The sequence below is a fragment of the Meleagris gallopavo genome, chromosome 2 (genome assembly GCF_000146605.3).
Source record: "Meleagris gallopavo isolate NT-WF06-2002-E0010 breed Aviagen turkey brand Nicholas breeding stock chromosome 2, Turkey_5.1, whole genome shotgun sequence".
Taxonomy (NCBI): domain Eukaryota; kingdom Metazoa; phylum Chordata; class Aves; order Galliformes; family Phasianidae; genus Meleagris; species Meleagris gallopavo.
Window position 1 is genome coordinate 104,186,034 of NC_015012.2, and position 22,731 is coordinate 104,208,764.

The 22,731-nt window shown below is 51.7% G+C and overlaps 2 protein-coding genes across 5 annotated transcripts; one reads left to right on the forward strand and one right to left on the reverse strand.

Annotated features, from left to right (window-relative positions):
• Positions 1-1,990: 1,990 nt before the first annotated feature.
• On the forward strand, positions 1,991-6,727 carry STMN4 (stathmin 4). Of its 4 annotated transcripts, none has more exons than XM_010708064.2 (5): positions 1,991-2,680; positions 3,107-3,202; positions 3,904-4,109; positions 4,308-4,499; positions 4,919-5,328. In XM_010708064.2, exons 1-5 carry the CDS (start codon positions 2,368-2,370, stop codon positions 5,060-5,062), a joined length of 951 nt encoding a protein of 316 aa, XP_010706366.1. In that variant the 5' UTR covers positions 1,991-2,367; the 3' UTR covers positions 5,063-5,328. The 4 variants fall into 4 exon arrangements, with proteins under 4 accessions (XP_010706366.1, XP_010706365.1, XP_010706368.1 ...); XM_010708063.2 differs by having other exon boundaries at positions 2,000-2,680; positions 3,901-4,109; XM_010708066.3 differs by lacking the exon at positions 4,919-5,328 and adding an exon at positions 5,335-6,727 and having other exon boundaries at positions 2,353-2,680.
• A 1,620-nt stretch (positions 6,728-8,347) lies between these two features.
• LOC104910022 (angiopoietin-related protein 7-like) lies at positions 8,348-17,488 on the reverse strand. The gene is made up of 6 exons (XM_019613647.1): positions 16,980-17,488; positions 13,130-13,352; positions 12,270-12,407; positions 11,158-11,374; positions 9,750-9,945; positions 8,348-9,441 (listed from the first exon to the last, which is right to left on the reverse strand). Exons 1-6 carry the CDS (start codon positions 17,439-17,441, stop codon positions 9,295-9,297), a joined length of 1,383 nt encoding a protein of 460 aa, XP_019469192.1. The 5' UTR covers positions 17,442-17,488; the 3' UTR covers positions 8,348-9,294.
• Between the last annotated feature and the right edge of the window lie 5,243 nt (positions 17,489-22,731).

Below are 22,731 nucleotides of genomic sequence, written 5' to 3' on the forward strand. Positions count from 1 at the left end.
GGGTTGTTTTATTGGGGAGGGGGTCAGATGGATGTATGGAGTTGGATATGTGTCTAGGGGATCCGATGGGTGTATTGCTTTAGACAGGTGTATGGGGAGGGGGGGGGTCTTATGGATGGGGTGTGTTTTGTGGATGAGGAGGTGAAATGGATGTGTGGAACAGGATGGAGGTATGGGTTTGGGTGTGTGTATGGGATTGGATAGGTGGATGTGGGGTTGGATGGATACATTGCTTTGGATGGACATATGGGGTAGGATATATGTACTGGTGTTGGATGGATGGATGGATGGATGGATGGATGGATGGATGGATGGGTAGATGGATGGATGGACGGACAGACGGACGGACGGACGGACAGAGTCAGATGGGAGGACGGGGTTGGATGGATGGATGCGGTCAGATACATGTATTGGAACTGGATGGATGGATGGAGTTGGATGGACGTATGGAGTTGAATGGATAGAGTGGGATAGATGGATGGGGCTGGATATGTATATGGAGTCAGATGGATGGATATGGTTGAATATATGCATTGGGTTTGGGTGGATGCATGGAGTTGGATGAATGGATGGAGTTGGATGGATGAGGTCAGATGGATGTATGGGATTGGATGGATGGATGGAGTTAGATGGATGGATGGATGGTGGTTGGATGTCAGATGTACTGCTTTGGATGAATGTTGCTCTGGATGGATGTATAGCTTTGGATGGATGTATTGGGGGGTTAGTTTCTGGAAAGAAATGCCTTGAAAAGTTTGGGGAGGGGTCGTGGAAGAGGGGGATTTGATCATTTCCACACTTGTGCCCTCACCTCAGCAGGCTCAGCATCCCCAGTGAGGCAAACCCCCTCCAGCCACACAGCAAGAGGCAGCCCCCCCAGTCCTTATAGCCTGGAATCCCCCTGCTCCACACCCTTTTTTTTCCTTTAATCCCAAGGCTTTTCCCATGCTCCCCGCTCCCCCGCTGCAGTCATGCCTAGATGGGGCTCTGCAGCATCCACCCAGCCTCACCCCCACTCCAGAGCCCCCAGCTGTGCCCAGATGTGCCCAGAAGCATCCAGAGGGCAATAGTAACTGAATTATTGATGATGGCAGGAAGCTGGCAGAGGTGACCTGCAGCAGGGCTCCAGCCACACCCAGCTCCTCTGGGAATGGGGGAACCCTCTGAATGCCCCAATGGCTGCTTGATCCAGCTGGCATCATGCGCGGGGATGGACCTCAGCCTCCTCCTGGGATCTGATAGGCGATGGCTGAATTTTATCTGGGAGATAAAATTCAGGTCTAGAAAATGGATTTCTGGAGCCCAAATGCAACCGTGTTCCCAATAAAAGCCCAGGCAAAATGAAGATTTGGGGGAAAAATGGGAGGCTTGTAGGCAGGAGCATGGCAAATTCTTTCCTCCAGGCTGTCATATCTCCAGGCACAGCCTTGTGTGAGCACATCAGAGCATCCCCGCCCCACCTTGGCACCATGCTGGGCAGCAGCTGCTCAAAGCCAAACTCTATGGGAAGGCAATTGGGAAAGCCCTAAGAGGGGTCACACCTGTGGGTAACCCCACATCGGAGCAGCCCTGGCTCCAAGGGTCACCAGAAAGAGGGGAGCATCTGCACTCAATGTGCTCCTGCAGGCTGTCACCACACCATTCCAGTTTCCCCCCCCCCAGCAGCATTGCCACGCAGCAGCCAGGTTGATTACAAAATTCAAAGGAAAGAGAATATTATGTAGGATCCCAGTGGGATGGGAGGGGCCGAGACTTTCTGGGATAATACAGGATGAGAAGGATCAGGGCATCTGCAGGGAGGTTGCTGGAAATCCATAGATATGAGCTCCCATTTTGTAGAAGGATGCATAAGGATATGGGATATGGCACAGCCCCAGCTCGTGCACCAGCAGAGGCTGTGCATAAGGGTTGCACTTGTTTGTGGTGGGCTGTGGGTGGGTGGGTGCATGCTGGTCACGGCACAGTCACGCACGGGCACACGTGTGGTTGTGCAAATATTGGGCAGTGTGGAGCAGGGAGGGACTATGCATGCTCAAAGCTGCTGCCATCAGTGTGTGTCCATCACATCACAGCCCCTGTGGTTACTATGCTGGTGTTCACACGTCACATCACACCATTCCAACAGCATGAGACCATCACAGCAAACCAGTTTGTGTCCATCATTTGAGTGTCCCTCAGATCATACCACTCCACCACTGGGTGTACCTCATATCTGACCAGTGTGTTCCTACCCCATCTCACCAGGATGTGCCCATCCCATCTCACCAATGCGTGTTCAATCCATGTTACCAGTATGTTCCAGTCCCATCTCATAAGGAGCTGCCCATCCCATCTCACCAGTGTGTGCTCATCCCATCCCATCATGATATGTCCATCCAATCTCACCAAGATGTGCACATCCCGCCTTATCAGGATGTGTTAATCCCACCTCTCCAGCATATACCAATCCTATTTTACCATGATTTACCCACCCCATCTCATCAGTGTGTGCCCACCTCAGAACCCAGAGTGTACATGTGCCACGGTATCAGTGTGCAGCTGTCCCAGGATGAGAGGACAGGGAAAGGCGATGTTCCCCAACCCTGGATCCCTTGCACTGATCCTGCCTCTTTCCATCTTCAGGCCCCAGAATTGTTGTTGCTGCAGACTCTGAAGGATTGCCAAGCCATGACTCTAGCCGGTATGTCATGGGGCCATGTGGGGGAACAAGGGACAACATGGCTCTGTGTACCCAATCCAGACATCCGCTCCATTTTGGAGCATCCCCTGAGCCCCTCATCTGAGCAGGGCCTCATCCAGACACCCAGAAATGGTCCTGCCTTGGATTAATCCCTGCCCTGGGGTGATGATGGCATCCCAGAAGTGCCAAGCAAGGGGTCACGTGTGGTTAAAGCACCAGGACAGATGCTTCCTGTGTTGAGAAAAGAATCCCATCACTGAGTGCCTCTGTTTCCCCATTGCACTATGCATTTACATGCCTTGTTTATCCCTCCTGCATCAGCCTGTTGGCAACATCTGGGCAAACTCCAGTGCTAGCCACCATCCCCATCCCAGGCAAATGGCAAGACCCCCACATCCTGACCCCACTCCCACCATCTCTCCCCAGCTTACAAAGAGAAGATGAAGGAGCTGCCTCTCGTCTCCCTCTTCTGTTCCTGCTTCCTCTCAGACCCCCTGAACAAACCAGCATACACGTATGAAGGTAGGACCCAATTTGTAGGCTGGTCTCCCTGCCCCGGCTCACAGGATAGAGGGTGGAAATAAGGGGTGCATTTGGGGTATGGGTCTTGCTGAAAACCATGGAGAGATGGGAAGGTGGTGGCATGTAGAGTGTTTATCCAAAGATAAAGAATCATTTGGGGCCAAAGGGATACTGTCCCATCTCTCTTGCATAGACACAGACATCTTTCACTGGAGCACATTGCTCAAATCCCCATCTAATCCAATTTTGAACTCTTCAAGTGATGGGAAACCCACAACTTTTCTGGTATATACGGACCAGTACCTCACCAGTCTCCCTATTTCCAGTCTAAATCTACCCTATTTCTATTTGAAGCCATTGCACCTTGTCCTGTCGCTACAGGCAAAAAGCCTACATCTTTCTCATAAGCCCCCTTTGGGTACTGGAAAGCTGCTAGCAGGTCTCCCTGGAGCCTTCTTTTCTCAAGTCTGAGCAACCCCAGTTCTCTCAACCCCTCTTCATAGAAGAGGTGCTCCAGGTTTCTAGTCACTTTTGTGGCTCTCCTCTGGCCTGGCTCCAACACTGGCAGTCCATTTCATCCACCAGCCTCCCCAAGTTTTTCCCTGTAGGGCTGCTCTCAGTCCATTCATCACCCATGGCATGGGAGGCAGAGGGTGGGATGTGCCAATGCTGGAGGTCACGCCAAGTCCCTCTTCCAGCAGACACGGTGGACCTCACTTGGTGTGTCATCTCCGACATGGAAGTCATCGAACTCAACAAGCGCACCTCTGGGCAATCTTTCGAGGTCATCCTGAAGCCCCCATCATTTGATGGCATTCCTGAGTTCAATGCCTCACTGCCACGGCGGCGCGACCCATCTCTGGAGGAGATCCAGAAGAAGCTAGAGGCAGCAGAGGAGAGGAGGAAGGTAGGCACAAGGGGTCTTCCTCAGCACTGCAGCATAGGGATGTGCCATGGGGACACACAGCCTTGCACTTTCTGTTCTCACTCCCATGAGTGGGGACACTTTGGGGCCATCACTTAGTTCAGAGGGGACATTTTCAGCTGGGATGGGAAGGAACCTATGGTCCCTGTGGTCCACATAGCCATGGTTTTGTCTGCACAGTACCAAGAGGCCGAGCTGTTGAAGCATCTGGCAGAGAAGCGGGAGCACGAGCGGGAGGTCATCCAGAAGGCCATTGAGGAGAACAACAACTTCATCAAAATGGCCAAGGAGAAGCTGGCACAGAAGATGGAGTCCAACAAAGAGAACCGCGAGGCCCATTTAGCAGCCATGCTGGAGCGCTTGCAGGAGAAGGTGAGGGCCTGGTGAGGATGGAGGGGGGATGCACAGGGACAGGAGGGTGCCACAGGACCAGGTCAGGTTGGATGGGGCCCTGGGCTGCCTGATCTACTGGATGGCAGCCCTGCCCATGAAAAGGGGTTGGAACTAGATGATCTTTAAGGTCCGCTCCAATCTAAGCCATTCTTTGGTTCTATGACCCCACGCAGGGGTGGGATACATGGCTCTTGGATTGACACTAACCCCTGGGGGCACCAACAATGGGGGGCCTCTTCTTCTACCCCAATGCCACGTCCCACCCGGGGTGGGGGGTCACGCATGGGGACACAGCGAGCCCGATGTACTGGTGGGAGCTGGAGGGGCCATGCTGCCATGTCAGAGGTGCTCCCACCCTGCCGGTGTGAGCAGACACCTCCTCTCTCTCCCCGAAGCAGGTCTGCTCCCAACCTCCGCACGGAAGGTCCCACCCTCACCACCTCCAGCTCCCTCCAAACCATTCCTTCTGCACGGAGCTCACCCAGTGCCCTTCTCCAAGCTCCTCAGCCAGCCTTGGGTCAGAGGCAGAGAGTACGAGATAATGGCGGACAATCCGAGCTCGCCCCATCTCCTCGGGGTTCCCGCTCCATCTTGTCTGGTGGACATCTACCTCCTAGATAGAGGGCAAGGACAATCGTTCTGTCTGTCCCTGAGTGCCTCCACCGTCCTTAAAACACCCTGGGGGAGGAGAGGACGCTGTTGACCCACCGGTGTCCCCGCGGGGACGAACCTCGTGCCTTCGAAACCCCTGCGAAGCCGCCGGCCCGAATCGGGCGATCTAACACGTCCCTCCTTCCCTCCCACCTCCCCACAGGACAAACATGCGGAAGAAGTGAGGAAAAACAAGGAGCTCAAGGAAGAGGCCTCCAGGTAAAGAGGCGATGCTTGGACTGACAGCTCCGGGAGGTGTGGAGGCTGCCGCAGCACCGGGCCGGCCGGCGGGAAGGGACGTCCCTCTGCTTTTGTTGTTTGTGAATGTACAGAGTTGACCAGTGAAGCCATCCTAGTCGTTTTGGGGAGGGTGGGGAGGGAGGCGAGCGGACGGGTGGGCCTCGAGGCGGCCGTCTCCGTGGGGTCCATCAGCGCCGCCCGCTCAGGAGGTCGGAAGGATCCAGCCTGGGGCCAGAGAGGTGGGGATGCAGTGGGTGGGGAGGGAAAGGGGGAATGTGCATTGTGTGTCTTTCGTTTGGTGCTGGGCAGGCAAGAGCCCCTCCAGCCGTGATTCTCCTCTGTCCCACCCCAGTGGGGCAATGGCATCTCTCAGTGACCCTCCTCTCTCCATTCCGCCTCATCTTCTAGGCCTGGATTTGGAGCTTACAGCCCCACAGACCTCACAGCACTGTTTTGGGGATGGGGGCGAGGAGAGCCCTCATTGGAGGGAGTTCAAAGGTTTTACCTGGCTGCAGGATGATCCTTTCTAAGGGTGAATTTGGAAAGCCCCATGACTTCCCAAAGAGCTGCTGGATTTTGTAAGAGATCTCCTAAGGCTCATCTTCTTGGGCACTCTTGGATGAAATCCCCTTTTCTGCTTTAGGGCAGCAGGAAAGCTGTCAGCTTTCAGAGTCAGCAGCTTAAATGAGTGTTTGAATAGGGAGGGTTGGAGCAGGAGAGGGAAACTGGGCAAGGTTGTGGAAACTGTGATGGAACAAAACAAAAAAAACAAAAAAAAACAAGAGGCAAAGAGGACCAGCACTGGCATAGGCTGCCCAGAGAAGCTATGGGTGCCTCATCCCTGGAGGCACTCAAGGCCAGGTTGGAAGGAGCCCAGGGCACCTGATTTGGTGGGTGGCAGCACCACCCATGGCAGAAGGTTGGAACTAGATGATCTTGAAGGTCCTCTCCAATCTAAGCCATGCTATGATTCTATGACCCCATGGTGGAAAGCCGGGATGGGGTACACCCATGCAGCCTGACCCTGGCACCTCTAACTCTGCTCCGAACCAAGGTCTCAGTCTCCTCTATGGCCAGATAAGGTTCTCCTAGCACTGATTCAGATCTGGGGGGAGCCATGTCTTTTCTCTTGCCGTGAGATTCTTGCCCGGACCCCGGAGCCGGGGTGGAGCCAGCCTTGAGCCTGGAGGGGCTGCCGAAAATGGGAGTGTGGGAGAAGGCTGTGTGTGAAGGAGATGGAGGGGGCTGTTCTAGCTGTGGCACGAGCTGTCCTTTTTTTGTATACAACAATTGTAAATAAACTGCCTTGGCATTTCTTTTGTTTTCTCATGACCTGTGCAGTGTGTGGTGTGTGTGTATTGTGTTCTTTTGGGTGGGGACAAAATTTAGAACCAGTTTATCAAAGGAGACAAGTGTTCCTTCCTTCAGAGCAAGGATGTCCTGGCTCTGGGAAGACTTGCAAGATGGGTGCCAATCAAGAAGTAGGTGCTCCCATGGGTGTGGGATTCAGTGCCAGCATTAATGCAAATCCCAGAGGGAATCCAGACCTTCCTGTGGAAGCAGGGTTGTGATGCTCAGTACTCATCACACTCATCCTCTGTGGGAGAGGAGCAGGGGGCAACAGAAGAGCCTGTTAAATCCAAAAAGGGAAGAAGAGCCACAGTCAAAAGGAATGGGCAAGATGCATAGCTCTTGTACAGATGACATCAGCACGATTCTTGAGGCTGATCACCAGCAGATTTGTAGGAACTGTGTAAACCCACAGCGAAGATCACCCTGCTTTGTTCAGTGCATCTTATTTTAATAAAAAATTTAAAAGAAAAGAGAAGAAGAGAATATATTGCTCCACCCAAGGCCTCTATGTCATAGACTACAACAACATGTGCCAAGAGGGGCCTGAAGGGATGGAAAAATCACAACACAATGGAAAGAGGATCCCATGCTGGGCTGAGGATGGAGGAGGCAGGGAGACACTGAGGGAGCTCCCACCATGGAGACTTAGAAAGGCCCCAGAATCTTTGAGGAGGACAGTGGGGACATGGAGAGCAGAGCCAGGAGACCACAACTTGTGCTGGGGACAAGCCTGTGGATGGCATATTTCCAGTGCTTTCAGCACAGTATCATACAACAGTTAATCTAACAGCTTCTCTGCTCTTCCTCTTCCCCAGCACTTTCTCCCCACTCAAGGTGTTTGCCAGCCTAGCTTCAGGCCATGCACACCAAGGAGTTTTTGTTGACTTTGTTGTGTTTCTTCCATTCCCAGTTCAGACATCTTTTCCAGCCATGGAGACCTGTGGAGCACAGGCAGGTGATCTCCATGTCCAGTGGATGCACTGGGTTCCAATTGTCACACGGATGGAAATGCTTTCATTGACACAAGACATCAGAAGAGAACTGTTCCAGACTTTCTTCTGACTTGGCCAACAAAATCATGCTGGATGGTGCAGCTAGACCCCCAGCAAGATACAAAGTTCAATTGCAGACATAGCAACAAACATGCTATGTAGGTCCACAGGGCTGCCCAGTGAGGGCAGCAAGGAACCAGCAGAGTGCCTGCCACTGGATGAGGCTCTGTCAATACAATTTCCTGCCCCACCGCACTCTAAACAGCACTATAATGGTGTCAGCAAATTAAAGGGGCAATAGTGGAGTAATTTATTATCTCTTAGTAGAATATTGGTTAATTAGTGGACATCATGGCCTGCAATACAAAGGTAGGACCTTAAAAGGATGGAGCCAAGCAAAACACTCATGTCATGAAGCAAGAAAGCTCTCCATTCATCACTGGTAGTGCCCTGGTGCTCCTTGCACATGATGGCACAACAGTGGCAAAGGACATTGCATTGCAACTCCCAAACACCATCAGTCTTGGAAACAACTGCCATAGAACGCTACCAAGGCAAACCACAAATAAATTGTTTTATTGTCATGGAGATACTCCTTTTTTGAATGCTTGAAAGGTGGCTACAAAAATTAAAAGAGAACAGTGACCAGTGACAATCTTTATCCAGAGTAAGGCAGTTAAAGAAGACTTAAAGTCATACCTAACCATTCCTGCAGACCACTTTTGAGGTGGATAGAAAGTTCATCAGAAGTTCAGTTCTTTGCCAGCAAAAGGTTAGAAAGGTGAAAACAGAACGGAAAATGGAAAGCAGTCAACAATTTGATTCTTAAATCCTTTTATTTTGAGCATAATTGCTGCAGCTAAATTGTCCCTGCTACAGACGCAGGGACCGCTGCAGACTTTCCTCCATTTTTCCCATGAATCCATCTCTGGAATCCGTCCAACCTTGGTTTCCCCTCGTCCCCAGGGCTGTCTTAGCACCTTGAACCCACCCTAGGACATCTGTGTGTGATAGTGGTGGATCATCAGTACTAAATACACACATGGCCACCTGAACACAGAAACAGCCATGCCCAGAGAGATGCTCATCTTTTACAGAGAAAAAACTGACCAATCACATCCTATGTGGAAAATGTCCACAAGATTCTTGGCCTGAAATTACTGTCAGATTTGCATTCAGAGTACTCAGCATCTCCATTCAACTTAAATTCCCATCACCCAGCCAAAACCAATGTCCAGATTTGGGCTCTGGCCCTGAGGAAGCCCAAGCACACCAAGGACTGCTGCTACCTGGAGAACCAGCAAGCTCCATGCTCATCTCTACAAAGCAGTTCTCATCACCCACCTCCATGTTGTCAGAAGAACTTTTATCCCCCAGTCACTTGCTGAAGGCCTTGACACTTCTGCTGTTGGTTCAATTCAGGAAGGATGGTGGCTCGGTTCCTTGGGCGTCTCCAGTTTTTCCTCACAACAAGCTATTTCCAGCCCTCTGTTCCCAGCATTCACTCTTAGGTGAATTGAAGAATGCCCACGGCTCCTTCATGGGGAGATGTGGGGCCGGAAAGTGCGTGGTCGAATCATCATGACGACCTTCCTCAGGGAGTAGTAGTCTGTGTCCTTCCATGAGTACCACACAACGCCATCCGGCCCGAGGATCTTGCGGTTCTTAATGGAGTATCGGCCACCCTGGGACGCAGAGAAAGAGAGATGGTCGGGCATGAGAAGTGTCATCCGGATGGGAGCATCCGAAAAAAGATTGCTCTGAAACACTGAGCAAAGAGCTTAACAGCGATGCAGTGACAAGAGCACGTAAAGCTCAACATTTTTCAAATGCTCCCAATGGAGATGGCAACTCAGGTCGCATGAATCACCCGCACTGCGAGTTTCCATCATGCGGTCCCAAGCCACGGCGTGCCTTAATGCTCGTGTCTGGCCTATGGCACTGAAAAAGCACTTTGTGTGCTAACACCTGGCTCCTTGCCCCTGCACCTCACCTTGTAGTACACCCCGTTGAGGTTGGAGAAGAAGCACTGGTGGTACCACCAGCCCCCGTGGGAGATCTCAGCACAGATGTTCCCTGAGTCAGGCGTGCTGAAGCTCCTCTTGTTGTGGTACCAGGCAAAGGAATCCTCCACCGTCCCGCTGAACCCATCCACGTGCAGGCGGTAAGAGTTGGCCTCGTCCTCAATGCTGCAAGCAAAGGATGCAGGTGGGGAGTGCAAAGCCTGCATTCCTGGTGGGGACACCTGGAAATCATTGAGCTGCTCTGGCCGTGATCCCCGCTGTGATTCATCACCTCTAAAAGCCAAAGACATCGTATTTCTCCACTCTGTGGGATGTGCATGCTTGTCGTGACTCAGGGCAGCTCTCATAGGTTGGAGCTGGGCAGACTGTGATTCTAAAACCACAATAAAGGGCTTCGGCAGCTTTGGCAAGACAGTTCCCTAATTACACAGTACTGTTTCTCTCCACAAAGTAAGCATCTTATTCTTCACCTATACTGAGACAATTAGTAATTAGCCCTCGGCTAGCATGGGTTGAAGGTCACTGCCATTGCACAAGACATCTGATGAGAAAGGTCAGGGTGACCATTCAGAGCACATGTTTGACGGCAGAGGATGCTCCAAGCCACTTTCAAGTAATGTTTTGTTTTGCTTTTAACTAGATTCAGCTATTTTGGTGTCTTCTCTAAGCCTGCAAGCTCCAAATGTTCCGTGCTGCCTTGCACACCCTCCCATGGCAGGCAATTCCACAGTCACCCACAGCCATTTCCAGCTGAGAGAAGGAAGTATTTCATCTGGGACAGCCACCCGGTCACCCTTGCTTAAGAAAGGATGTGGCTGATGTGGTATGTGTAATACAAACACCAGAGGAGGGACAGAGCTGCAGATGCTGAATAACATTACGTCAGACACAACAAGTAAAATCCATGAATACAGGGGGTAAAAATGAAAACATGACCCCCAAAAATGGAGGTACTGGAGAACCTGCCCAGAAAAACCATGGGATTCAAGCCCCTGTTTTTGACACTGAGATTGGTAGTCTGAGCAGAATCACCTCTTATCTGCAGGGGACTGTGCCACAGTGGGGTTCCCATATGTGGAGGTTCTGTAGAATCATTCAGGCTGGAAAAGACCTCTAAGATCAAGTCCACCTATCACCAATATTGTCCACTGCCCACATCCCTCAGTGCCACATCGCCACAGTTCTGGAACACCTCCAGGTTTGGTGACCCCACCACCTCCCTGGGCAGCTGTGCCACTGCAGCACTTCTCTTTCAGAGAAGAAACATTTCCTATCATCCGACCTGAACAAAACTCGAGGACATTACCTTTTGTTGTATCATTCAGTGTCTTCTGGCATAAAACTGTTTTCATCTACCAAGAACCAGGGAAAGCCTACCTGAAGATCTGGTAGAAGGCATGCTTGTGTTTGTTGTTCCAGTCCTCCATGTCGATACGCAGAGAGTAGTCTCCCTGGCTCGTTATCTTGTGGATGTTCTCGTTGCCCAGCCAGAATTCACCATTCAGATCCCCAAAACCTTCCCTATATTCATTCCAGGTCCTATTGAAGTCAACTGAGCCGTCCTGACGCTTCTGGATGACTGTCCAGCCCCCACCTGCCAGGGAAGAAAGCAAAAGGATGATGTCTGTGAGTCCCACTGCCAGCACACAGTGACATCTCTGAGGACCCATCTGTAGGTGTCTCCTGAAGTATGGAGATTATTATGTACTGCTCCCACAGCACCATAGAGGCACATGAGGTCTCTTACAGTATTGTCTCACTGTCTCCATCTGCTCTCCCATCTGTCCAAATACTCATTTCATTCCAGTATTGTAAGATTTAGGAAGGGACCGAGGCCGTGTTTTCATTTGCTGTTCATACAGGCTGTCACCCTGCGGTGTCCAAGATTGTGGCAATGGTCATGCAAATAATAGTAATGACATAATAGAGATCACATTGTCAGAACACTCTGCTTCTTAACAAGCACTCTTATCCCAGAGCTGCCATCACCTGTAGCTCCTTTGAGTTAATGTTCCCCATTATTGAGCTGCCTACATGTGGGCAGTCAAATCCCTCGCACCTGACACTCCAGCATGGGATGTGTTGATGTGACACATCCATTCTATCCAGAGCAGATCCATGGGGCAAAGAACTGACCATCCACCACATTTCCCTATCAGTTGACAGTATTCTTATGAAACATGAGTATTGTAAACTAATTTTGTGAGTAATTTTGTGCCTAGGTATGACAGTGGTACGTTGTGTGTAGATAATTAGATAATCAAGGGTCTGGAGGCCTCATCCACAAAAGTATCTGTGCAAGAGCCATAATATCTGGTTAGAATTATTCATCCAAACCCCTTATTTCACCAGTAGAGTGGTTCAGGCCTTCTGGAGATGCTGCTCTCACTGACTGTAATATAATCCCCAAACAGCTCAGGTAGGACACAGCTCTCAGGTTAGGCAGCCCCCACCCAGAGCTTTGCTGGGAGGTGGCGTAGGCGCAGTACCTTCAGTGTCCATTTCACACAACACTTCGATGGGCATCCCTCCAACAGAGGGCATGATGCTGTAGATCCCAGATCGACGGAGCCTGTTGTAGTAAACAGAAGCGCAGTCAATGGGGCAGTTCCTGACGTGCCTCATATCTGAGCAAGAAAGCAGAGAAATGTGATTTTCAGCACGTAAAATGGAGAAAAGATAAGCGCAGGGCGTGGAGGTGCTTGGGAGCCAGTCCTGCTGGAACTGGTCCCATTGTCTCAAGCATGATATGAATGGCCATAAGAGCTTTACACCAGCGCAATGGAAAAGTCTCAGACTAGTTGGCTCAGGGAGGAGTAACACGCCTTTCCCCCTGACGTCACCAGCTCAGATCGGATCAAGGTTGGTAGGTGAAAGCCATTAGTGGCTCCTGCGTGTGCAACACATGAGTCATCCAGTGGATGCTGCTTGCTGGAAAGGCAGACACTGGCTCCTCTCAGCATTTAATGAGAGATGATAAATTAAAAAAAAGAAAAAGATGGAGATGGACTTTTTACGTGGTCTGATAGGGACAGGACAAAAGGGAATGGTTTAAAACTAAAACGGGAGATTTGGATTAGATGTTAGGAAGAAATTCTGTACTCAGAGGGTGGTGAAGCCCTGGCACTGCTGTCCTGAGAGCTGTGGGTGACCCATCCCTGAAGGTGCTCAAGGCCAGGTTGGATGGGGCCCTGGGCAGCATGATCTGGTGGCTGGCAAAAGACTAGTGGTTTGGAACTGGATGGGCTTTAAGGTTCCTTCCAACCCAAACTGCCCTGGGATTCTATGATTTAAGGCCTTTTCTCCACTCCATGATTGTGAATCTCCCATCCCAGCACCTCCCCATCACCTGGCCGCTCCATCTCCTCCTGCAGCCTCATCTCAGCAGGGTTGAGGCAGGTGGGGTTCCGCCAGACCCAGTCGGTCAGCACGGAGATATTGTTGATCTGTGCCTGCATGTCATAGAGCAGCGTGGCCTGGATGTGCTGCAGGGTGCTGGCCTCGCTGTACCTCTGCTCCAGGTCCTGTACTCGCTGCTCCAGGCTGTGGTTCCTCCCAGCTGCCTCTTCATGCTGCAGATAGGGATACAAATGGGTTGGGAGGATGCACTGATGGCCTGATCCTCACTCTGCAGCCCCCAGCCCATTGCAGAGCCCACAACCTTGCTATCCCCCCAAGCAAACCTAGTGCTGCCAGAGCAATGCAAGCGGACAGGATTGCTCCCCACGTATCCTCCAGCCTGGAACCCCAGCACCATTGGGTTTGCCTTCTAAAACACTGTCCAGATGCAGTTACTCGAGAGGTGCTCAGCTGCCTTGCTCAGTGCTCCTTGGGCTGCCCGTTAGGTGGCAGAGCAGGCTTTAGGAAGCCCCTCCAAACCCTGCAGCTGAAATACACTCCCTACCCCTGCACCACCCATCCCTTTGGGGTCTGGCAGCCCACAGCCCTTTACCTGCACTGCAGGGATGCTGCTTCTCCCCAGCCTCCCCTTTTCCCCTCCTGCCTGGTAGTGGTCTCTATGCTGTGACATGGGATGCTCTGCCAGCGTGGTTGACATGGGACCCTGTGTCATGGCCATCTCCCAACAGCATCACCCTAAAGGCATGCCAAGCCATCTGCAGAACCACAGCAGGTGTATTTCCTTCATCTAGAAGGGGGTTGTGCAGCCAGAGGGTGTTTTCTTCCCAAGGACCTGGCTCACGGCTCAGTCCCTGCCACCCACTGCTGCTGTTCCCAGGAGATGGTACAACACTGAGGGTTTTGGTACCAGTAACTCAAGGTAGCATCCTTCCCAGTGCCACCCGAGCATTGCCAGGCCCTGGTACCATGCCCACCCATGTGTTGCTCATAGGATCCCAAGCAGTGGCAGCAAAATGGAAATTATGGCAACAAGGTGCTTTCCTTATCAGGGCTGCAACATCTCTGTCTCTCCCATACATCAGCTCTGCTCTGTGAGCTGTGACCAACACCAGCAGCCTGCACCCCCGCTCCAGCTCTTTGAGTAAACCCACGATGCTTCATCCCATACAGTGGCTGGTGATGGGTTTTCATGGGACTCATCCTGAGGCAGAGAAGGGACCACTCATTCTGACCCATTTTGGTGTCCCCACTATGGTGGGAGGAGCTGTGAGCTGCTCTCCATCACCTCGGGATGCAGAGCTCAGAGAGATGTCTGTTTGAATGGACAAGCCCACGCCAAGCTCCAGGAGAAATACTGATGGCAAACCAGCAGGAGGTGATTTATGATGGTGGATTAACGGAGCAGCAGCTCTTGGGTGGGAGGAAGGGATGCGGAGAGACCTGACCAGGCTGGGTGGCGGACACAGCAGGGAATCAGAGTGACTGCAAAGCCAGCTGCAGTTGTTCAGGATCCTTTCCAACCAAGGTCCAACCCAAAGGGACCTCAAAAGATCGCAGAGACCATCCCTTCTTCTGTGTAGCTGTACGTTGGTGGCACTGTTCTCAAGGTGTGACCTTCGTGGGGACATCTCAGTGGGGCTGGAGGCTGCCTGGGGATGTCTGTGTGCCCCTTGCAGCCCTCTGCTCTCCCAGTAGGGTGAGGAGCCCAGCAGCACCCCACAGCAGACAAAACCGCTTCACTGTTGCCCACCTGGGCTTCCATTAAGTAGAAACAAGCTCTTCCAGTTCATTCCTGGCACCTGGAGACATCCAAGGAGTCTCAGCAGTGTTAGTGTCTCCACATTCACTGCTCAGATCTCTACAGGATCTACTGGATCCCACGGAGACAATTATAGATACATTCTAGGTGTGGGTAGGGGGAATGCCATCGTTGGCAGCTGCTCCAGGAGCATTCCCATCAACCACCACCCAACCACCGCCAACCCAAGAAAATATCCACTTCACTGTGCTATCTAGTGAAGGACTATTCTGTGCAAAACAAAACAAAACAAAACAAACAAACAAAAAAAAAACCCCAGCAATTAACAGGGAAAAGCAGAATAAAATAAGTGCAAAGGCACAGGAATTATCAAGTGGATAATTGGTAGGAGGGGAGATGGCCTCATGTTATCCCAGTGGAGGTTCAGTTTGGATACTGGGAAACATTTCCTCTCAGAAAGAGCAGTGATGCAGTGGCACAGCTGCCCAGGGAGGTGGTGGGGTCACCAACCTTGGAGGTGTTTCAGAACTGAGGAAATGTGGCACTGAGGGACAGTGGGCCTGGTGGGGTGGGTTAGGGTTGGACTTGGTGACCTGAGAGGTCTTTTCCAACCTGAATGATTCTAGGTTCTTGGAGTAGACACAGGGATCACAGGTTTAGGTCACACAGTGACTGTGTCTTTGCAGGTGATTGAGGTCTTCCAAGCACAGAATTATAGAACCATAGAATCATTAAGGTTGGAAAAGACCCCCAGGATCATCAAGTCCAATGCAGCCCATCCCCACCGCACTCACTGACCATGTCCTTCAGTGCCACACTTCCACAATTTTTCTTAGAATCATAGAATCCTTAGAGTTCAAAGGGGCTTTTGAAGGCCATCTAGTCCAACTCCCCTGCAATGAACAGGGACACCATGGCTTGATCAGGTTGTCCAGGGCCTGGTGCAGCCTCACCTCGAGAGTCTCCAGGGACAGAGCATCAACCACATCATTGGGCAACCCGTTCCAGTGCCTCACCACCCTCACTGTAAATGGCTTTTTCCTTATATCTAACCTAAATCTATCTCTTTAAACTGGAACTGGGGAAGAACGGGTTGAACAGTCCTAAGGGTCTGGATGTAACTAGGGCATGGGCATAAGAAGTGAAGGCTGGAAGATCTGTTCTGGTCCCAGTGTGAGGAGAAAGAAGAAAAGTGGAGAAGGGGTGAGTGAAGTTTCCCCAGGTGGGACACTGGTGGATGCAGGAGAGAGCTTTGGTCTGCATGATGTAAACATCATGGTCCAAAAGGACAGATGGCAAGAATGACCACAGAACCCAAGACACACAGATTTGGGTCTCTCACATGGACCTACAGTTGCAGGTATCTGGCACATGGCAAAACTGTGACTCATGCCCTGTGTGGGGCAGATAAGAATGTTTTGTGGAGGGAGGTATGGAAACAAAGCCCCAGCTGAGCACACCAAGCCTGGGAAGGGGAAGCTTTGCAACGAGGGAGCCCAAGGGAAGGGTGTAGGCAAGGAGACAAAGCCAAACAGTGTGTGAGTTACACCAGTTTGTGTGAGTTACACCAGTTGTTAGTGCCAACCCATATCAGACCTCATCTCTCCCAAAGACAAGACTTGCTTACAGTTGTTGAGTTTTACACGATATGCTTCCAACCAAATTGTTCATTGCTGACTGCAGATCCCTGCCCTGTGTTATACAGGCAGCTCAGCCCTGGCTACCTGGGATTTGGTTCAACTGTGGCTTCCTAAGATGTGTCTCCTCCCTGACTACCTAAAATTTCAGCTCTAGTTGTTTTTGCCCATGGGCAATGGAATGGATCAGCAACTCCAACCCATTCTAGGCAGATTCAGAGGTGGAGGCTTATTCGTCTCACAGCAGGGCCATAGATAAAACACCAGAGGGTTTGTGGCTCATGATAAAAGAGATTAGCCCTGGAAGGCCTCTGAACCAGCACAGTAAGAGGGGTTTACTGGATATCCCAACATGTGGTCACAACAACACTATAAGATTCCCAGCCTCCTATGCCTGCAACCAGAAGCACCACACAGAGGGGACCTACCAAGGACAGCTTTACCTGGAGCTCCAGGACCTTGATGCGATGTCGGTGGTTTCTCAGCTCCTCCTGAAGCTCTGAGATCAGCTCCCGCATCTCCAGTATCTGCTGCTTGCGTTCCTCATTCTCGTGGAGCCAATAAGACACCTCGTCGGTACAGCGAAACATGTCTGGGCACCGCTGCTCATCCCCCTGGGGCAGTGTGGCCACGATCTTGCAGCGGCCATTGGGCAGCACCTGGTTGCTGTACTCCCCACACTGAATCAGACCTGTGCCCTCCTGAGGCCCTCCATTGTCACCATATGCTGCAGGCAGGGATTTTGGCAGTGAGGGAACACTCAGTGCGGCCAGAAAGAGGAGGGAGAGCCAATGTGCCTCAGCAAAGCCAGTGCTGGGGCAGAGCTCCATCAGGATGCTGAGCATGGTCCCCAGGGGTGGCCCTGTCACCACCTTGGACAGGGTTTTATGTCTGCGCAGGACCATGCATGGAGAGCTGTTGCCTTTCTGAGCATCCTGCTGTTCCGACACTCTTTGAAATGTAGACCAGAGCTGGTAGGAATGAGCAACAAAATCAACCCAACACAATTCAACACAACTCAACCCAACCCAACCTAATCCAATCCAACAACGCAACCCAATGCAATCCAACCCAACCAAATCCAATTCAAGCCAATGCAATCCAATCCAGCCCAATCCAACCCAACCCAACATGCTGCCTTCCACTCAGCATATCAAGGTCCACCACCTTCCAAACCCCCTCCAAGCACCTCTATTGCACCCCAGAGATTCAGGACATGGTCCTGAGGCTCTAGCCATGACACAGAACACCCAACAGAATACCTGGGCAGGGTTCGATCTCCAACCCATCCCTGGGGGTGGCTAGATGGCCTTGCTGAAGTCAATGTTTCCCTATAGCTATGGGTTTATTAATCCAGGTGACTTCAGGTGCAAGGGTGGATGGTGGGATGGTGACCTTGCCACCATCAGTGTGAGACAAATATGTAACTTTGTCTCTTTATTCAGAGAAATCAGCCAGAGCTTTCCAACACTGGGGCTCCCCACCATGTCACCACACCGCAGCCCTGCTCCGCACCTTTCTCAACAGAAAAACATCCCCATCTCATCCTTCTGGGAATGGAGATGTGGTAGGTTGGCTCCCCTTGGCACCCCATGCCTGCAGTGCCAGCACATACCTTCACAAGGGCTTCTTTGGTGCTCCGGCAGCAGGCAGCGAGCAGGGACTGTCTGAGGGAAGTGGGGTGAGCGTCGGGGGCTGCTGGGCACTGATTCCCCCTGATCCTCTCACCGCACTATAAATAGGGCCAAGAGAGCCACCAGACTCAGACAACGCACGAGAGGGAGGAGCACGGGTCCTGGCGTGACCTTATCAGCACATGGGGGATTAAGCCAACATCTCAGCAGGAGGGCATGGCTCTCTGCTCCTAGAACCCCCATCCCACCCTCATGATGGGTTCTGGGCAGAGAGCTGGCTCGTCCTTTCTTCCAGCATCCACCTGACCCGTGCCAGTATTTTGGGAGAGAAGAGGACCCCCCTATTGTGGCTGGAGACTCGGGGCCTGGAGCAGTTCCATGTATTGGATGTCCTAGCCTCTTCATTTTTGTGAAAAGCCCACTTGCTCCCTCGGCTTTCCTTCTGCCCTGCCCACAAACCCTGCCAGCTGCATGAGTCCATTTGTGTGCCTCTCTCCCGGGGGAGTGGGCGGTTCTGATCCTTCTGCTTCTCCTTGGGAGAAGAAAGACTGATTATCTAACCAGTTAGAAATGTCAACAGGTTTGCTTAATTAAATATGCTAATCATTCTGATGCAGGAATGTAAGCTGGAACCAGAAGTTTCCACGTTGGACAAGCGTGTTGGGTTTTCCTCATTTCACAAAAGAGTTTCCAGATGATATTCACAGGCTTATCCTCAAAAAGGAGATGCTCATATGGCCTCCAAAAACACAGAAACAGCCTGGAGAAGGGCAGGTTCATCAGCAAACATCTGCTCAAGTGGTTTGGAGAGTTGTGAAACCTCATGAGTCTTTCAAAAGGCTGTGTGAGGGTCTTTTGGAAGACTTGTCACCTCTTGGGCACACGTCTCCTGCAGCATCAGTGCCCTCAGCGAGGCTGAGAAGATGCATTGCCTGCACCAGCTAGGGCATTTATTTCAAGAAAGAAAACTAAATCAAGAAGTTTGGCTCTAGGAGACATCCCTCTGGGATGAAGGTGCCCTGCATACACCTAGGTCATGGCGTCACACTGAGCATCTTCCCTCCCTAGGGAAGGGAATGGTCCTGGGTGGCGTTAGGAGAAATGGAGCCGCTTTCTCCCCTCAGAAAGCTGAGAAACATCTGCTCAATGGGAAAATGCTGCCTTGGCAGCTGTCAAGAGCATCCTACTGGTCTTCGAATGGATGTGGAGACTTTCTGCTGATGCCATGTGGGCTGCAGCCTTTCATTGCAATAGCAAATCCTACCATGAGATCCGCTACTCTGCTGCTCAGATGTGGACATTCTCCTCCCAGAGCCACCCCAGGAGACAACCAGGGTGCTGTGGTAAGATGGGAGGTGATGGTAGGATTCCTATTGACATGGTATAGTAGACAAGGGACACGGCTAGTGGGCATGGTGGGGATGGGTTGATGGTTGGACTTGATGATCTGAGTGGTCTTTTCCAACACCCCACAGCCAGCTCCTTATGGGGCAGTCTTGAGGCGGGAGACAAAGGGAAACATTTCGCTCTCAAACCCCAGCTGAGAGCTCCTCCAGTGCGATTAGCTAAAGACCAGCTTCTCTTTATTGCACATGAGTGGATGGACACTTAACGTGCTTGCTGATAATGCAATCCATTATCCTCATCCTGCTGGTCCCGCTGCAGGGCCGGAGGTGGCGGGGGAGGCAAGCTGGAGGAGGGACGGAGCCGGGCACAGCCGAGCCTTTATGTGGCCACTCAGGAGCCACTTTCCCCGTGAATGTTTGGGCTTCTAAACGGATCTCACCTCCCCTCCCCCAGCCCCTTTGCCTTTCATTTCTTTTCCCCATTATACTCGGAAAAAACTCGTCCGGATCATTAGCGTCAGAGGCGGAGACGGGCGCTGAGTGCCACATGGAAGAGGTGAACGAACATTTTGTTCAATGCCCCTCGAGTGCTGTTTAGCTCAAGGCTGCTCCTTCACAAAGGGAGATGTGAAAATGGGTCCTGCACGCGGCTATGGGGCGGCCAGGCAGGACCGCGCTGGAGCTGCCTCTTCTGGGAGACAAAGCACAGCCATTTCGACTGCCTTCGATTGATGTCTGAGCTCTTCGGGGAGCATTTAGTGAAAAGGGAAGAGGGAAGGGAGAGGGGGGAGGAATTCAGTGGGAGCCCAGGTGATGTGCATGGTCATAACCACGAAGCTCTGAAATGCCCAAGGTTGAGCTCCCCAGCAGCCTTTCCATGTTCGTGGAAATACGTCAGCTGTAGCCTCTCTGATGGCACAGGGTCAACTGAAGCCAACTCCTGGGACCCCTTGGCCAACTCTTTCATAGAATCATAGAATCACAGAATCATTCAGGCCTCTATGATCATCAAGTCCAACCCCAACCCATCACCACCAGGCCCACTGACCATGTCCCTCAGTGCCACATCTCCATGTTTCTTGAACCACATCTGAACACTCCCAAAGCCATCGATGAAGATTGTGCATTAAGAAGATGCTGTTAAGGGTCATCATGAAGCCTGGGCCACCACCATGCCTCTTTCTCAATCCTCCCTAACACATACTGTTTTTGTGGGCATCTCCTGCTCTTTCTGCTCAATCCCAAATTCACACCCTTGTACAAGGAGCAGTGCATGGGGCCATGCAGATCAAACCATCCAGGTTCAGTCCGCATACTGGAGGTCCCTAATTCTGGCAACATCCATGACAGAAGTCCCTATTCTCTATGGGCAGCACAGCTGAGATTGTTCACAGCTCAGAGAAGCACCACATTCATTTCTCCAGGACATGAGGTCCCCACTGTCCCTACCCATGCCCTGCAGCCTTGCTGAGCCAGCTTTCAACACTCCTCAGTGTGCAGACATCTCTCTTTGAGGAGGAAATATGAAAAAAAAAACAAACATCATGCTTCTCCATTTCTCATTTCAGTATCCTCTGACCCTACCTTGGCCTCTTGGAGAGGATAAACCAGCCCATCTCAAAGCAGGCAATGCAGATGTGGAGCCACTTCAGAGCCAAGTGTCCAGGGCTCTCCCAGCTCCCCAAACCCATCCTTGTCCAGCCTCAAACACACTGCTAGGACTGAGTACATGGCCAGCATGGCTGTCCTTGCAGAACTGCCACCCAAGTGCCACCCAGTCTGCTGCAGTGCTGAACATGCCAGAATGTACTGCCTACTGCCACTGCAGCTTTGCCATCAGCCTTGCCCACTAGCTTTACCACTCATTTTGCCATCAGCTTTGCCACCCATTTTGCTTCCAGACCCCCAGTACAGAGACACATAGCTGGCATCACCCCAGCCACCAGTGTTGGCTTTGGGCACCCTCCCCATGCTCCATCTAGGTGCCAGATGGGAGCAGAAAGGAGTGGAATGGAGACAGAGCTGGGTGCAATTGGAACGCAGGAATATGGTGTAGGAGCTGTGTTACAGGAAAGAAGACCCTGCCAGGCTTCTAACCCCAACCCACAGCCAGATCCCCCCTAAGAAGCTGTAATCCCTCTTAGGGGCACGGGCAGTAATCAGGGATTTGGCTCCAGGCGTGCAAACGTGTATGAGCACAGGGCAAAGCATGCAGGCGTGTGCATGCATCACAGCTTTGTTGTGCCTGGTAAGTGTGTGTCTGCAGGATGCAACCAGCTCAAAAAGGAGAAGAAAGGCAACAGGAATAAGAGCAGAAAATGTGCAATTGGGCAAAATACCTAACAGGGTAATTTGGGGTTCCTGACTCTACCTCACCCAGTTTTCCTCTGAGGATGGCTCTGCCCTGGGCTAACCCAGCACTGCATAGAGCAGGACAGCTCCAAATCCAGGATCTGAACTGAGCAGAGTTCTGTCTAAAAGCAAAGTGCAGTAGTTAATGACCACCTTCTGCCATTAACAGCTGCTGGATTGGAATGAGTAGCAGCTTGGAAAGGGCATCCCATGCAGCAGGCTGTCACACTCCCTACCCTTTTGCATGGATTCTCACCACTGCTGAGGGACCAGCAGGTCCATTGGAGCTTCTCAGTGATGCAGAGCATCCTCTCAAACACTTCAGAGCCTTTGTTTGCCTCTTCCTAGCCAAGTGCCCAAGCGCCTCCATGCTGACTTCAATCTAATGACCGCGGGAGCAAGAGGCTGGTGATGGGATACCAGCCCTTCCAGAGCAGCTCTTGCTCTGGTAGTGAACATATGGCCAAGCACAACCATTTTTCACCAAGAGCAAATTACACAGCTTGCATTTCAGTGTATGTGCTCAGGAGTGATCACTGTCTGTTCCCAGAAATGTCTTACTCTTATGGGGAAACCAGCAAGAGCCACCAGGTCAACTCTGTAAAGCACTGCAAGAAATCTCTAACCTGAGATTATAGGGATGGGGATGACCCAGCAGCACACAGCATGTGGCTACAAGGTGGAGATGTGACGCTGGAGGGACGTGGCTCTGGACAGCACTACGTGGCTGTCAGAAGGTCCTTACAAGCCCCAGAACTGCTGTTCACAGCCCAGCAGGATTTGAGTACAGCTGTGAAATTCACACCCCAGCCCAGAACTCATTTGCACAAAAGTGCGACTTGCTCAACAAATTAAAATGGAAA